At 35.6% G+C, this 15,608-nt stretch overlaps 1 protein-coding gene across 1 annotated transcript in view; it reads right to left on the minus strand.

The window, feature by feature from the left end:
* LOC115215408 (dynein heavy chain 5, axonemal-like) overlaps positions 1-15,608 on the minus strand; it is a 401,219-nt gene that overhangs the window by 182,313 nt on the left and 203,298 nt on the right. The window contains exons 53-55 of the mRNA XM_036505929.1: positions 14,106-14,246; positions 6,267-6,360; positions 2,423-2,571 (exon numbers count right to left, since the gene is read on the minus strand). Coding sequence (XP_036361822.1) covers positions 2,423-2,571; positions 6,267-6,360; positions 14,106-14,246 — 384 coding nt within the window. The remainder of the gene's footprint in view (positions 1-2,422; positions 2,572-6,266; positions 6,361-14,105; positions 14,247-15,608) is intronic.

The following is a 15,608-nucleotide window of genomic DNA, read 5'->3' on the forward strand; positions in this document are numbered from 1 at the left end:
GCTGGCAGAATCATTGGCACACTGGGTAAAATGCTTAGTAGCATTTCATCCATCTTTACATTCTGAGTTCAGATGCTGTCAAGGTCGACTCTGCCTTTCATTCTCATGAGGGCAATAAAATAAGTACCAGTTGAGTACTGTGGGTCGATTTAATCGACTTACCCATCCCCTAAATTGCTGGCCTTGTGCCAAAATGTGAAACCAATATATTGGGACTGATTAGGTTAACTGTGTCTTTCACCTACAAAGAATTAGCCATGTACCAAAGTAAGAAATCAATATTATTAGAAAGTAAAAGGTAGCAAGATCGCAGAATCGTTAGCACACTGGGCCAAATGCTTAACAGTATTTTGTTCATTTTTATGTTCTGGGTTCAAATTCCATCAAGGCTGACTATACCTTTCATCCTTTCAGGTGTTGATAAAATAAGTACCAGTTGAACATAGCAGGGTCAATATAATTGACTTAACCCTCCCTTGAAATTCCTGAATTTGTGCAAAACATTTGAAACCATAATTAGAAAGTAAAGACTGATGTTTCCTCACTCACAATTCTGTATTCAAATCCTTCTCAAGAACAATGAAGGAGTTGCCAGACAGTCATTTGGCATGCTTGAAACAGCAGGCAAGTCTTCCTTTGATTACACCCTACCATCTTGACAAGAGAGGAACAATAATAGATAATGCAATCCTAGATATAAAATGCCTGAGAGGAAGATAATGATGGCATGGCTAGAATCAGTCTGCCCTGTCACAGCTGAACTGCAGCTAAACAACTTTTTATTTAACCTTAATGGATATTGATTTCAAATTTGACACAAGGCCAGGATTCTCATGGATGGGGTAAGTGCACATTGACTCCGAAAGGATGAAAAGCAAAGTCAAATTTGAACTCAACGCATAAAGATGGATGAAATGCCATTAAGCATTTTGCCCTTAACCTTAATGCACAGAGTGTCCATAAATTATCTTTACAACTTACATACTTTTAAAATCAATATTGTTAAAGTACTTTAAGGGCACCTTGTATATCAACAAAATAACTTCCAGTTAGATATTCTAGTTAGTTTAGCTGACTAAGTTTTTACTCTGAGATTCCTCTTCTACTATAGCCTTGGGCCGACCAAAGCCTTGTGAGTGGATTTGGTAGACGGAAATGAAAGAAGCCCGTTGTATATATGTATATATATGTATATATGTACGTGTGTGTATATGTTTGTGTGTCTGTGTCTGTCCCCACAACATCGCTTGAGAACTGATGTTGGTGTGCTTACGTCCCAGTAACTTAGCAGTTCGGCAAAAGAGACCAATAGAATAAGTACTAGGCTAACAAAGAATAAGTCCTGGGGTCGATCTGCTCGACTAAAGGCAGTGCTCCAGCATGGCCACAGTCAAATGACTGAAACAAGTACAAGAGTAAAAGAGATGCCTTGTTCTGTAAACTTTATATTTCATAATTTAAGTAAAAAGTGAATCTTATTTCACAGCTAAGACAAAATGTGTGAGCAAAGACTTTTATGCTCAGTACTGCTATAAAGATTGAGCTCTTGATTTTCTGGCCATCAGTCTTGCATCTTAATTTCCTAACCACTACCTGTCTGATTAGATGATTGCAAGTGCTTCTGTAGAACTTGGTTGGATAGGATACTATAAAGATTCAGGCAAGGTGGAAATAGATTATTGTGAGTTATAAGTTGCTTAAAATGTAGATGTTTACTTTTTTAGCATCTTAGTGTGATCTAGAAAAATAGAATACAGAAGCAATATTTTTACTCTAGTTTAGCTGTAGGGCATGTAAAATTTTATGATATACCCCCAGGGACATTGAAGAAATTCTCTGTAGTTGAATGTGGAATTCACAATTCATTAGATAAGTTACTAATCTTATTGACTTTGCACTGCATCCCTGCTCATACACACACACACACACACGCACATACATACATACACACATACATACACATATATACATACACGCCTTAAAGCACTGCATACACACACATACACACAGATATATACCATATAATAAATATCATCCTAAGAATTACATGAACCCACAGTATTAGTACATAATACTAGATTCTGTAATGCTGGGTGGATGATAAATCTTTTCTGGATGGATACAAGCTTATTGCAGATAACTTCCATAGACTGGTTTACTATCTCTAAAGTAGCATACGGGACATCTAGAATATAGTGGCTTGCCAAAGTATTTGTAGTAAAATACTTTATCTATTTGATTACTTTGCACAAGAGACTACACAATGCACAGGCACATTCATATTTAACAAGGAAATAATTATATAACATGAATTTCTGAAAAAATTGTTAGAAATGTTCGAAATGAAGTTAATTTGCTTATCTTTCTGGAAATATTAACATAATGGCAGATATTGATGATACAAAAAAAAAAGTTGGTGTACCTTGAAGAAAACCAAATCCATCACTGAACCACGAATGGCTTCATTGTATTGATCCATGAAGGTATTAAGTCTGGCAGCCAACTGTTCATAACTGCTGATTGGCTCATAGACTTTTGGTGCTTCCATTTCAACATCTGCTTCCTCTTCACCTGGGAGATGAGACAAAAAGATTGCTTCCTTTCACAATGGTATTTCCAATGGTTTGATCCAATTAGAGCTATCAGTAAAGAACTGAACATTCCATACAAACTTAACGTTTTCCCTCCAATTTTTGAATTCAAATAAAGCAAAAATATATTAAAACATTTAGCTTTTTGAACTGCTGAATGATTTACAGAACATTTGCACTTGATTCTATTATATATTTCATGCTGAGTTATATACATGATAAAGAGATTACCCTTTTCTCATAACTCATAAAAGAATTTCATTTTCATGCACACATGTGCACCAAACACTAGGGAAATTTGTTTTAAAATATCTGCCTGCTAAGCTAACAAACCAGACAAGTATTGAGCCAATGAGCGAGCCTGTATACAGTCACATTACTTGCTAAAAAGAATAGCCCAATTTCCCTTAGATCATATTCTATCATTTTAAAGGAAGAAATACTGGCATGGGTTGGACAGTTTGACAGGAGCTGGTCAGGCAGGAGCCTGCATCTTGCTTCTGTGTCTATTATAGCATAGCTGTAAAATCTATGCCAAAAACAGACACAGAAGCATGGTGCAGGCTCCTGCCTGGCCAGCTCCTGTCAAACTGTCCAACCCATGCAAGCATGGAAGGAGGATGTTAAAAGATGATGATGGCGATGACGACGACGACGACGATGATGATGATGATGATGATGAATGCTGTTGTTCTATAAACCCAAGAGGTGAAATTGCATGGCTTAGTGGTTAGAGTATTTGGCTCACAATCATAAGGTAGTGAGTTCAATGCCCAGTGGTGCATTGTATCCTTGAGCAAAATACTTTATTTCACATTGATCCAGTCCCCTCAGCTGGCAAAAATGAGTTGTACCTGTAATTCAAAGGGCCAGCTTTGTCACATTCCCTGTCATGCTGAATCTCCTTGAGAACAACATTAAGAACAAATTTGAACAAGAAATATGATGGCCACATGTAGAACATTGAGGAGAGACAAAAGTTTTGCAATATTTGCGTACATGTTAGTTTGTGACATGTATACCTAGTGACCACATCAGCTCAAGCTGTGGAAGGGAACTACTGAGGTTGTTCATATCAAGGTAGTTGACGTGCTGACATGTGCATTGCTTCACTCTGTTTGTGGTCTGATAGCCACACATACAAACGTGCAATGCAATCTTATTTGGGAACTTATACTTTATGAGTGTGAACTGGGTCATAACACCATGAAATCACCCAAAACACTTGCTGTGTGAAGGGGGAAGGCACAGTTGAGCACAGTGCAGTAACCAGATGATTCAAGAAATTTTGTTTGAGTTGCAAAACCTCATCAGACAGACAAGGTCAGGGAGGCCTAAAACTGAATTTCGAGGCTGGGTTTCAAGCCATAGATGCACTCTGAGAGTATCAGATGAGCTTAGCATCTCACAGATGCATGCCATTGTGGAGCAAAAATGCCTGGCTTTTCTGCACCAAGACAACACAAGACATACTACTTAAACACCAGCAATAAACTCCAGGAACTTGAAGAAATCAAACTGATGCCACAGCCAGCATATTGGCTGGACCAAGCTCCAACAGATAATTACTTGTTCCAATCTATGGCTCACTTCCGGCACTTGTAATGCTTCATCAATCAAGTGGAGGTAGAAGCTTCAGTGAATGAGTTCCTCACCTCGAAAGACAAGCATTGGTATCAGTGTGAGAATGAGTGGCTGATATTTGCGTACTTTCTCTTGTGCTGCTTCATTCAAGGCAGCTCTTTTGTTCTTGGCACTGTTGAATTTAGTCTTTCTGCTCAGTTGTCAATGATGCTTGCTTTCTCTTCACAGACATAGTAACAACAACAAACTTGATTAACACTCAGAAGAAAATCATAGAGAGAATGAAGACACAACTGATTTTGCTATGCTTTTAAATCCTTCAGCATGTCAGTCATTATAATGACAGCTTAAAGAGATTGCTTGGAATCAGACCAACAGACCAGTGGTGCTTTACATAATTATAAACGAAGGATGCAATGGTTACGCCAATGTCTGTAGCACTTCTTTGATGTAATGTTTACAAATGTTCTTCAGTTATTTGAATTAACTTTTAATCATTTTATACAAAAGACAAAATGGTGACTCCAGTATTATTCTTTTGTTCAGGTTATACCCAGTAGAGTTAGTTGTATATTCACAAAATCTTAGGATCTTGTTTGGGTGCACAGAAATTCATATATTGGATATTCAGATAGGTCTGTCTGCCTGTAGGTCTGTCTATATATTTGTATGTCTATGTACGTACGTACACACACACACATTTAAATATGCATAAATATGTGCACATACACTCACACATATATTCATATATACACAGACACATGTATGTATGAATATATAAGTGTGCATCACATACACATACACATGTTGATCTGTGCATCAATGATGTATCATCTTAAAGCAGATACAGCATTGAAACCCTTATTGATGTATAGCTTTAAAAAACACAGAAATATTTTAGCAGCAGATGGAAATCATCCAGCATCTGTGGAAAATCTTTGTCTACTGTTAAATATGTATTTCTGCCTCTAAGGGCTTCAACAATATCAAGTCTCCACAGGTGCTTTTAACACTCCAATGAGTAAAAATTAATTAAGTCTGGATCAGGCATATCAGTGATAATGACAATGTGCTATTGAAATGGCCACCATGTTCACCGGATTTGACACATTGTGATTTTTTTCTATGGGACTATGTGAAAGGAACTCAAGCAAAGAGTCACTGAGGTACTGGAGAATGTTATGCAAGACATGTTACAGCATGTTTGGTATGAACTGGGCTACTGACTAGATGTGTATCATGTCACAGAGAGTGTGCATATTAAACATTTGTGAAGCTTTGTGAAATCAGTTGTAAAATCTACATCCCTCTGAATCACTTGTTTGAATTTTGATAAATAAATCTCTTATTGTTCAACATAAGACATATTTAATTTCATTTGCCTAGAGCATGTAGTTTCTCAGATATTCACATTTCAAATGAAGTCAATTTATACAATTCCTACAAAATGAAATAGTACTTTTTAAACACTGAATTGCTACAAGGGTCTATAGGAATTGCTACAAGGGCAAAATAGAAATCAAAGATGGAGTGGGGGATCCTTAGGCAAAAACTGGTTGACAATCACTTATCTAAAGTCATGGCAAATTTTGATTCATAATGATCTATTTTGTCTGGCCTAAACAAAGACAGGTCTCATGGTACCTGAGAAAAGCAGAATCAGACAAACTGACAGCAGAGAATACTACAAAGGTTCAGAATTGTCAACACATTAGCACATAGTTCCAGTCACATCAGTTCACCATGTTACAGAATGTTTTAGGCCGTTTTTTTTTTTGACTTGTCAAAACTTCCAGGACATTTCCTGGATCTGCAAACCTGCGAAGAATGATGTGAGTTGTCATCCTATTGATGGAGAAACAAGGGGATTACATCATTTAATTTGTCCTCCCCATTTTATTTTCTTTAAGGTAATGGCGTGTGATTTGAAAGAGATTTGACTGCTATTTGTGGTAAATCAAGCAAAGCTGTAGAGGCTTTCTCCTTGTCAAGTGGGGATAAATAAAAGGAAAAACTGAAGAAGTCTTAGTCAACTACATACTCAAGTAGAATAACAGCAATATGAATAGAATAACAGGTGTCAAAACTTACCAGTGGCTTCTGGGGCATCTTGAAGGAAGTCCACAAAATAGGGCTCTTTTACCATGTCTTGTGCCAATGCTAAACCACATTCTTCTTCTACAACCTTTCCATGTAAAAAATAGAGACAGTGAGAGTGAAAAACATGATAAATTTAATAAAAGTGGGTGTGCATGTGTGTGTGAACATGTGCATGTGTGTGCATGTACATGTGCATGTATGTGGGAGTACATGTATGTGCACATGTGCATGAATGTGCACATGCACATGCATATACATATGTGCATGGGTGTGCATATATGTATATGTATATATATATGTATATGTGTGCACATGTGTGAGCACATGTGTGCATGAAGGAATTAAAGAGGATAATGAAAAAGAGAACAACAGAGCAAAGAGAAAATAAAAAAATAAATATAAAATGGAAAAATGTGGAGGGTTGTTGCCTTCAATAACTTTAGCCATTTAGTATTCAAACCAGCCAGATCCAGCTTAAATATTCTACACATTTTATGCCAGATCCTGCCTCTTACACCTACCTTACAATGTCTTTCTAAAAATAAGCAATCACATTATGAAAATCCTGAAGCTACAAGATGATGCATGATTAATTCAAATCTATGGAAACAAATAAGCTTAATAGTTGACAGAGAAATATGAATTATTAAAGGGTTAATACCAATTCCTTTAACCTTACCTGAAATTTATTTTGCAACCAAATCAATATTTCACAACCATCTCACTTTATGTTTCTAACCTTTGTCCATGTATTCAATATTCATATCTCACCACTGGGCTCACACTTTTTACACATGCTTCATACTGTAAATCTTGCTTATCAGCATATCTAACAACTTTCTCAAATTCACATGAACCTTTCTTATTCAGCTATTATCCTTTCACCACAATTCCCACAAGTGAAGGCACATGGCTAAGTGGTTAGGGCTTTCGGCTCACAATCATAAGGCCATGAGTTCAATTCCTGGCGCTGTGTTGTGTCCTTGAGCAAGACACTTTATTTAACATAGCTACAGTCCACTCAGCTAGCAAAAATGAATAGTACCTGTATTTCAAAGGGCCAGCCATATCACACTCTGTGTCATGCTGAATCTCCCAGAGAACTATTTTAAAGGTACATGTGTTCGAGGAGTGCTCAACTACTTAATTTCAAGCTGTTCTGTTGATTGTATCATCAGGGACCATTTTGCCGAACCACTTCATTATGGGGATGTAAACACACCAATATCGGTTGTCAAGCGATGTAGGGGGGGGGACAAAGTCAGACACACAAATACATACACACAAACACACACACACACACATACACACACACATATGTATATATATACCACAGTCTTCTTTCAGTTTCCGTCTACCAAATCCATTCACAAGGCTTTGGTCAGCCTGAGGCTATAATAGTAGACACCTGCCCAAAGTGCCATGCAGTGGAAGGGAACTTGGAGCCACTGGTAGCCTTGTTAGCTCATAAATAAAGAATATTTATCCATCAATGCAATGCTGAGCACTCATTCTCACTATTTGATTTTAGTGTGTGTGTGTGTGTGTGTGATCCAAATCTTCCATGAAAAAAATGTCCAGCCATAGGGAAATATTAACTTGTTTGGAGACAGGCAAGGGCTAGCAACAAGAAGGGCATCTGCTTGTAGAAAATCTGCATCAATGAAAACCTGCTTGCATGGTATGTAAACATTAAACAATGATTGTGTGTATGTATGTGTGTGTGTCCATAATCATCATTTAATGTTTGATGCTGGCATAGGTTGAACAGTTTGACAGGGTTCACTGGATCTGAAGACTGCATCATGCTCCAATGCCTGCTTTGGTGTGTTGTCAATAGCTGGATTCTATTCCCAAGACTAATCCCTTTGCAACATGTATTGGGTGCTCTATTGTGCATGGCACCAGCACTTGTGAAGTCACCATGAAGCTTGCAAGATTCATGGTTGCCTTCAACTGAATGAGACTACAGTTGAGAGGGAGGTAGCTTTATGCTATGGGATGAGAGGGTTAAAGTATGAGAGAAGGGGAACCAGAACAGAACAGGCTTCTTGTTGCAGGGAACCTACAAAGCTACTCACATTATACAAGAGAAGATGAGAGTGGCTGATATGTCTATACAACTAGAGCTTAATGACTGCTCAGAAATTTGCAACGTTTAGAATAAACAAAAACTATTTTTTTGTAACTGCATTTCTTAGTCTAAGAAAGAAAAAAAAAACACAAAAAAAAAATGGCTGCCTGTAATTTTTGAAATATCACAATAAAATATGGTAGTTAGGAGAATAAGTAAAAATGTAAAAGAAGCTAGGTTAATTCTCTATTTGATGAAAATTTTTTTGAAAAGATCAACCAAAATGAAACTCAACTTAGAAAAATTTCAATGAATATTCTGTAAAATAAATGTTGGTTTTTTTTCTTTAGTGTTTTTATTTCTAGAATTACATCAAAGATTAAAATGTGTTTATTGAGAGCAATCTACAATATACTATATTTTCCCCTTTGTTTAGCAGTTTAAATACCGTTATACAACCTTTTGTACTAAATAAAGTATCATAGTTTCATTCTTATTGGCTTCCAGGAGGTGTGTGTATGTGTGTGTGTGTGTGTGTGGAGGGAGAACATAATATTTTGGAAATGGTTTTTCATGACTTGTACAAGTTCTTGACCTATGTAAAATTTGCTAACTTTTGTAATCTGGGGTGTAGTAGTTATGGCTGGACTGAGAGTTGTCAAGAGATATTTTGAAAATTTTCTGAAGCATTTCAATGTCATTATTGTGCCAAGTCTATTTTATCATTATTCATTAATAATAATAATAATAATAATAATAATAATAATTCATAAGCTGAAACTGGAAAAATCAAAATCAAAATCAAAATGATAATGATAATAATAATAATAATAATAATAATAATAATAATAATATAATAATAATAATAATAATGATAATAATGATAATAATTCTGCTCAAAATTTACAAAATTCCAAAAATTTGCTTGTCAGTTGTTCAACCTTAACTAGTTGAGCACGTCCGTTACTGGCTGACAATATGAGTATCTCTGATCATGAGTAAAAGTAGTGGAGGAGCATCATAGATATGTGTTGAGGAGAATTCTTTAGAGCTTGAATAATTCACCTCTGGAAGCATGGGTATTTCATGCAATATCCTTAAACAACCCTTATTCACGACCTGAAGAAAATTCTAACTGGGCCCCACTTGCAAGGTCATGCGCTGTTTATCTTGATATGAGATCACCATGTTGCACACATATGGTTGTGATGCATATGCCTGGTGTACCCTTAGCAAACAGATAGTTATGATGGGTATACTGAGCTTCATATATTTTACCCCAGTGTCACTTTGATGGCATGCACTGCTCCTTCACTCAAAATAATAATAATAATAATAATAATGGTTTCAGATTTTGGCATAAAGCCAGCAGTTTTGGGGGAGGGGCCAAGTCAATTAAATCGATTCCAGTGCTTACTGGTACTTATTTTATCAACCCTGCAAGGATGAAAGGCAAAGTCAACCTCAGTAAAATTTGAATTTGTATCTTAGAGACGGATAAAATGCCACTAAGCATCTTGCCTGGCATGCTAATGATTCTGCTAGCTCACCACTCTTATAATAATAATAATAATAATAATAATAATAATGATAATAATCTTTTCTACTGCACGAGGCCTGAAATTTTGGGGAAAGGATTGAGTTAATTACATCAAACCCAGTGCATAACTCATACTTATTTAATCAACTCTAAAGGGATGAAAGGCAAAGTCAATCTCAGAATAATAATCCTTTTTACTATAGGCAAAAGGCCTGGATTTTCTGGTGAGGGAGAGAGTTGATCACATCGACCCCAATACTCAACTGGTACTTAATTTATTGACCTTGAAAAAATGAAAGGCAAAGTTGACCTTGGCAGAATTTGAGCTCAGAATGTAAAAAAAAACAGAAGATATACCATGAGGCATTTTGTCCAACAGTTTAACAAATAATAACAAGAAGAACAAGAAATAAACCTTTATTTATGGGTGTATCACATTTCTTGCATGTGTGTATTTGTGTGTGTGTGTGTTTGTGTGTGTGTGTGTGTGTGTTTGTGTCTGGCAAGCTTCTCTCTTCTGCTCATCTGCAATTTAATTCTTGTTATTATTTCGTTCATGTAGGCCTGATCTAATTGATCTAATAATCAAAATTATAACTATCCCATTTTTTTTCAATCTTAATTAATGATAATTATTTTTTAACTGTTAATTGCCAAATGCTAATTTTAAAAATTGATGAAAGCTGGCTTTTCATCATCTCTGCAGTTTAGAAACTAGGAATCTGAGAACCTACAACAAAACACAAATTTTAGTGATGACATTTTCAAATGACTTTACCTCAAACCTAAAACACTTAGAACACATCCAGCAGGTCAATAATTCTGAATAAAACTGATATAGGAGTCTGGTTAGTCTTTAGTAAAACCAGAAATAATCCATCTACTGCTGATGATATGCCAAATGAACTAAGAACAAGCTGGTTGATGATAGAAAGAACATCCAGCCATAGAAATCATGCCAAAAATGAAATGTATGAGGAAGATGTGGATACATTAAGCTACATCATAAGCTACCCACCCAGGAGTGGCTGTGTGGTAAGTAACTTGCTTACGAACCACATGGATCCTGGTTCATTCCCACTGCGTGGCACCTTGGGTAAGTGTCTTCAACTATAGCCTCAGGCCAACCAAAGCCTTGTGAGTGGATTTGGTAGACGGAAACTGAAAGAAGCCCGTCGTATATAAGTGTATATGTATATATGTGTGTGTGTTTGTGTGTGTGTGTGTGTGTGTGTGTGTATGTTTGTGTGTCTGTGTTTGTTCCCCCAACATCACTTGACAACTGATGCTGATGTGCTTATGGCCCTGTAACTTAGCGTTTCGGCAAAAGAGACCGATAGAATAAGTACTAGGCTTCCAAAGAATAAGTCCCGGGGTAGATTTGCTTGACCAAAAGGCAGTGCTCCAGCATGGTCGCAATCAAATTACTGAAACAAATAAAAGAGTAAAAGAGTAAGAGCAATAACACTTGATAAGATCTGATGTAGAGCAAAGAGACCTCTAGTTTGGCTGCAAGTAGTAGTGGTACAGAAAGCATGTTTTCAGGTTATACTTTAAGACAGATGCAACAACAAAGTTGGTCAATTTCTGTATTGCCATGTATTAGATAATAAAAATGGAGATGCTGTGTAATCCATCCAACCCAAGCCAGAATAGAAAAATACACACCAAATTATTATGCTGATGATGATATATTACAGTCCTAACACCAAACAAGAGACTATGATACATTCCAGAAAAATACTTTCATTTTACAAGGAATGTAGAGATATAAAACATAAACAAAGATGAAAGGCTAAGCTGCACTGCAAGCATGAGTCTTTACAGAGAAGATGGACTGATGGCATCCAGAAAACAAATAACAGTCACTTAACGAAAATATGACACGAAGGTAACTGCAGAAACAAACCTTGTATCTGTCAACTATAGTATCCTGAGTCTAAGTTCATGATACTTTGAAACTTACAGAAAAAAAAATAAATAATAAATAATAGTAATAATAATAATAATAATAATAACAATAATAATAATAATAGTAATAATAATAATAATAATAATAATAACAATAATAATAATAACAATAATAATAATGATAATAATAATGATAATGATAATGATAATAATAATAATAATAATAATAATATAATAATAATGATAATGATAATAATAAATAATAATAATAATAACATAATAATAATAATAATAACAATAATAATAATAACAATAATAATAATGATAATATAATGATAATGATAATGATAATATAATAATAATAATAATAATAACAATATAATAATAACAATAATAATAATGATAATAATAATGATAATGATAATGATAATAATAATAATAATAATAATAATAATAATAATAATAATAACAATAATATAATGATAATGATAATGATAATAATAATAATAATAATAATAATAATAATAATAATAATAATAATAAAATTTTTTAAATACCCCTGAAACATTCCAAATCCAAGAACACCCTAATTATGGTGAATGATTCTCAAAGAAAAGAGGAGATAATTTCTAGAACTTATGATGGTCTGTATTTGAGTATATGCTCTGACTTTTCTTTATAATTTCAAAAGGTGCAAAGGTAATGAACTGGATGGTAATGAAATTGTCATCCTTTTTTATAAAGAAGCTCGGGATGACAGTGGATAAAGATGACCAAGATATCTATTGTGCTGGCAATGTAGATATTGTTGTGAAGGACTCTGTCTTTGATGCAAACAATTATGAAGCAGGATTCCTTAATTGCAATGGCCAATCGCCAATATTTGAAACTCTGAACAGGAACTATGCATATGTATTGGAAGTAAATGTCCAAATCTTAAATAAGTTTGGCAAATGGAAAATTTAACTGAGACTAGAAATAATCAATCTGGAAAATATGCTCAATGCCATTATTTTCAATCATTGGTTATAGCTACACTGTAAAGACTTGCATGTGATTAAAACATTTAAAACCACTCTAGTGTTTCATTACTTGCTTCTTGTAAATGCAGTTTCATGGGACATTAATTATGTCAACACCAATAATGAAGAAAACAATATCTATTTATAGCATGAAGTCACACACAGCTTTGTATGAATGTCTGTCTTGATAAAAACTAAAACAGTCTTCTATTGCTACCAATGTCAATTTTATTGTCTGATTACTTCAAATCAACAACACAAGAGTAACCTCTCACTGTATTTATCTGGTCATTGATCAATATAATCTCCAGTGTCGACAACAATATGAGGTGGTCTCTATTTGTGAACATTATGCAACAGGTATCAATTCTTGTGTATCCATCAGCTTCTATTCTTTACTATATTCACCTTCTTGCATCTTGAGGACGTGCCCTGACACTCCATCACTATCATCCTTTCTTCCTTTCCTGCTGGTATGATAATGTGTTGTGAATGGATGAGGACAGCTGTGTGAAAAAGTGTCACACCCTAGCAGTAGAAGGAACCCGTGGAAGAGGTAGACCCAGGAAGACCTCGGATGAGGTGGTGAAGCATGAACTGCAAACATGGGGCCTCACCGAAGCAATGACAAGTGACTGAAACCTTTGGAGATATGCTGTGCTTGAGAAGGCCCATCAAGCCAAATGAGACCATAACTGTGACCTATGCCAGTGTAGGATAACCAGCCCATTTAAGAGTACCCTTCAATCATTGGGCAATAAACTGCGCTTGCGAAGATCTGTTGAAGCAAGTGAAATCGTTGTGACTGATGGCAGTACCACCTGATTGGTATCCATGCTAGTGGCATGTTAAAAGCACCATTTGAGCGTGATCATTGCCAGTGCCTCCTGAATATCTCCTGTGCAGGTGGCACATAAAAAGCACCATTCAAATATGATTGTTGTCAGTGTTGCCTGACTGGCTCCCATACCGGTGTCACATAAAAAACACCATTTGAGCATGGTCGATGCCAGTACCACCTGAGTAGCCCTTGTGCCAGTGGCACACTACATTCTTGGAGTGGTTCACATTAGGAAAGGCATCCAGCCGTAGAAACTCTGCCAGATCAGATTGGATCCTGGTGCAGCCTTCTGGCTTGCCAGCCCTCAGTCAAACCATCCAACCCATGTCAGCATGGAAAGCAGATGTTAAACGACGATGACGATGATGATGATGATGAGATGAAAGAGAGATGAAGGAAGAAAGAATAAAAGGAATGGTGGTATATATGTTAATTGACTTACTTGTTGGAAAATGCCTTCAAACCATGTTTTATCTTGAATTTCTGTAAATCGGTCTGCCAAAACACGGGTACATTCATGGGTCCACAAAGATATTAGGACTTGTGGCTCTTTGATAACTTCTGCTTCTGCTGAGAGCATACCCTGGAACAGAGATTTTAAATATATATATATATATAATATATATATATATATATATATATATATACCACCACCACCACCACCACCATGGTCTACTACTGCTATTTTGGTTGCTGGTCATTTTCACTATTACAGCCAACGAATCTAGTCAACAGACAAGACAGCCATTGTGCTCCTTTCCCACAAAACACCACCATGTGGACTCTGTTGAGACTTAGTAAGAAGCAATTATGCACTTTTTATTACACTTAACTTCTAAAAATATTTTTGATATGGTTCGTTTTTTAAAGAAGAACTGAAACATGTAAAATCTCTAAGAAAATTAAAATTTATCTTATATAGTGGCGTTTTCAAACTTCTTTTTTATAAATATATACCCACTCGTATGCCACCTACACTTATTATATATATATTCTTTTATTCTTTTTCTTGTTTCAGTCATTTGATTGCAGCCATGCTGGTGCACCACCTTTAGTCGAACAAATCAACCCCAGGATTTATTCTTTGTAAGCCTGGTACTTATTTTATCGGTCTCTTTTGTCAAACCACTAAGTTTTGGGGATGTAAATACACCAACATGGTTGTCAAGCAATGGTGTGTGGGCAAACACAGTCACACAAGTACATACATCTATATATATATGATGGGTTTCTTTCAGTTTCCATCTACAAAATCCACTCACAAGGCTTTGGTTGGCCTGAGTCTATAATAGAAGACATTTGTCGAAAGTTTCACACAGTGGGACTGAACCTGGAACCAGGTGGTTTGGAAGCAAGCTTCTTACAACACAACCACTCCTGCACCTATATATATATATGTGTGTGTGTGTGTGTGTGTGTGTGTGTGTGTGTGTGTGTGTGTGTGTGTGTGTATGTGTGTGTGTGTGTGTGTGTTTGTGTGTATGTATGTATATAATTTTGATAATGAAGAGGAGAGTGGAGATTTTATTCACATCCGAAAACCTCTTTATTTAAAAGTTTTCTACAGCATATAAATCTGACCTACATATGTTTCAGCTGCTGTGACCGCACATTGCTTTGTAAACAATTATTCTTTTTAGTTGTTCCATTTTCATCAAAGGGTTCATCACTCACAACGTTTTCAAAGTGAACTGATTCAAACTGATGCATCCTGCATCGATATTCAGTTAAAGGTAATAACATTACTATTTATATTCAATGGAATACTGGTTTTATAATCACCTCTGCTTGTATTACAGTTGTAGGATAGTTTTAAAAATGTTTATTCAGATTTCAATTAATTCTAACAGTTTTGTTTACATGTTACTGTATGGAGTACATTATTTATTTAGAGGTAATTTATTAGGTTGTCAAGACAGTTCTTGCGTTTTTAACCTTTAAGTTC

The sequence above is a fragment of the Octopus sinensis genome, linkage group LG9, assembly GCF_006345805.1.
Source record: "Octopus sinensis linkage group LG9, ASM634580v1, whole genome shotgun sequence".
Lineage (NCBI taxonomy): Eukaryota > Metazoa > Mollusca > Cephalopoda > Octopoda > Octopodidae > Octopus > Octopus sinensis.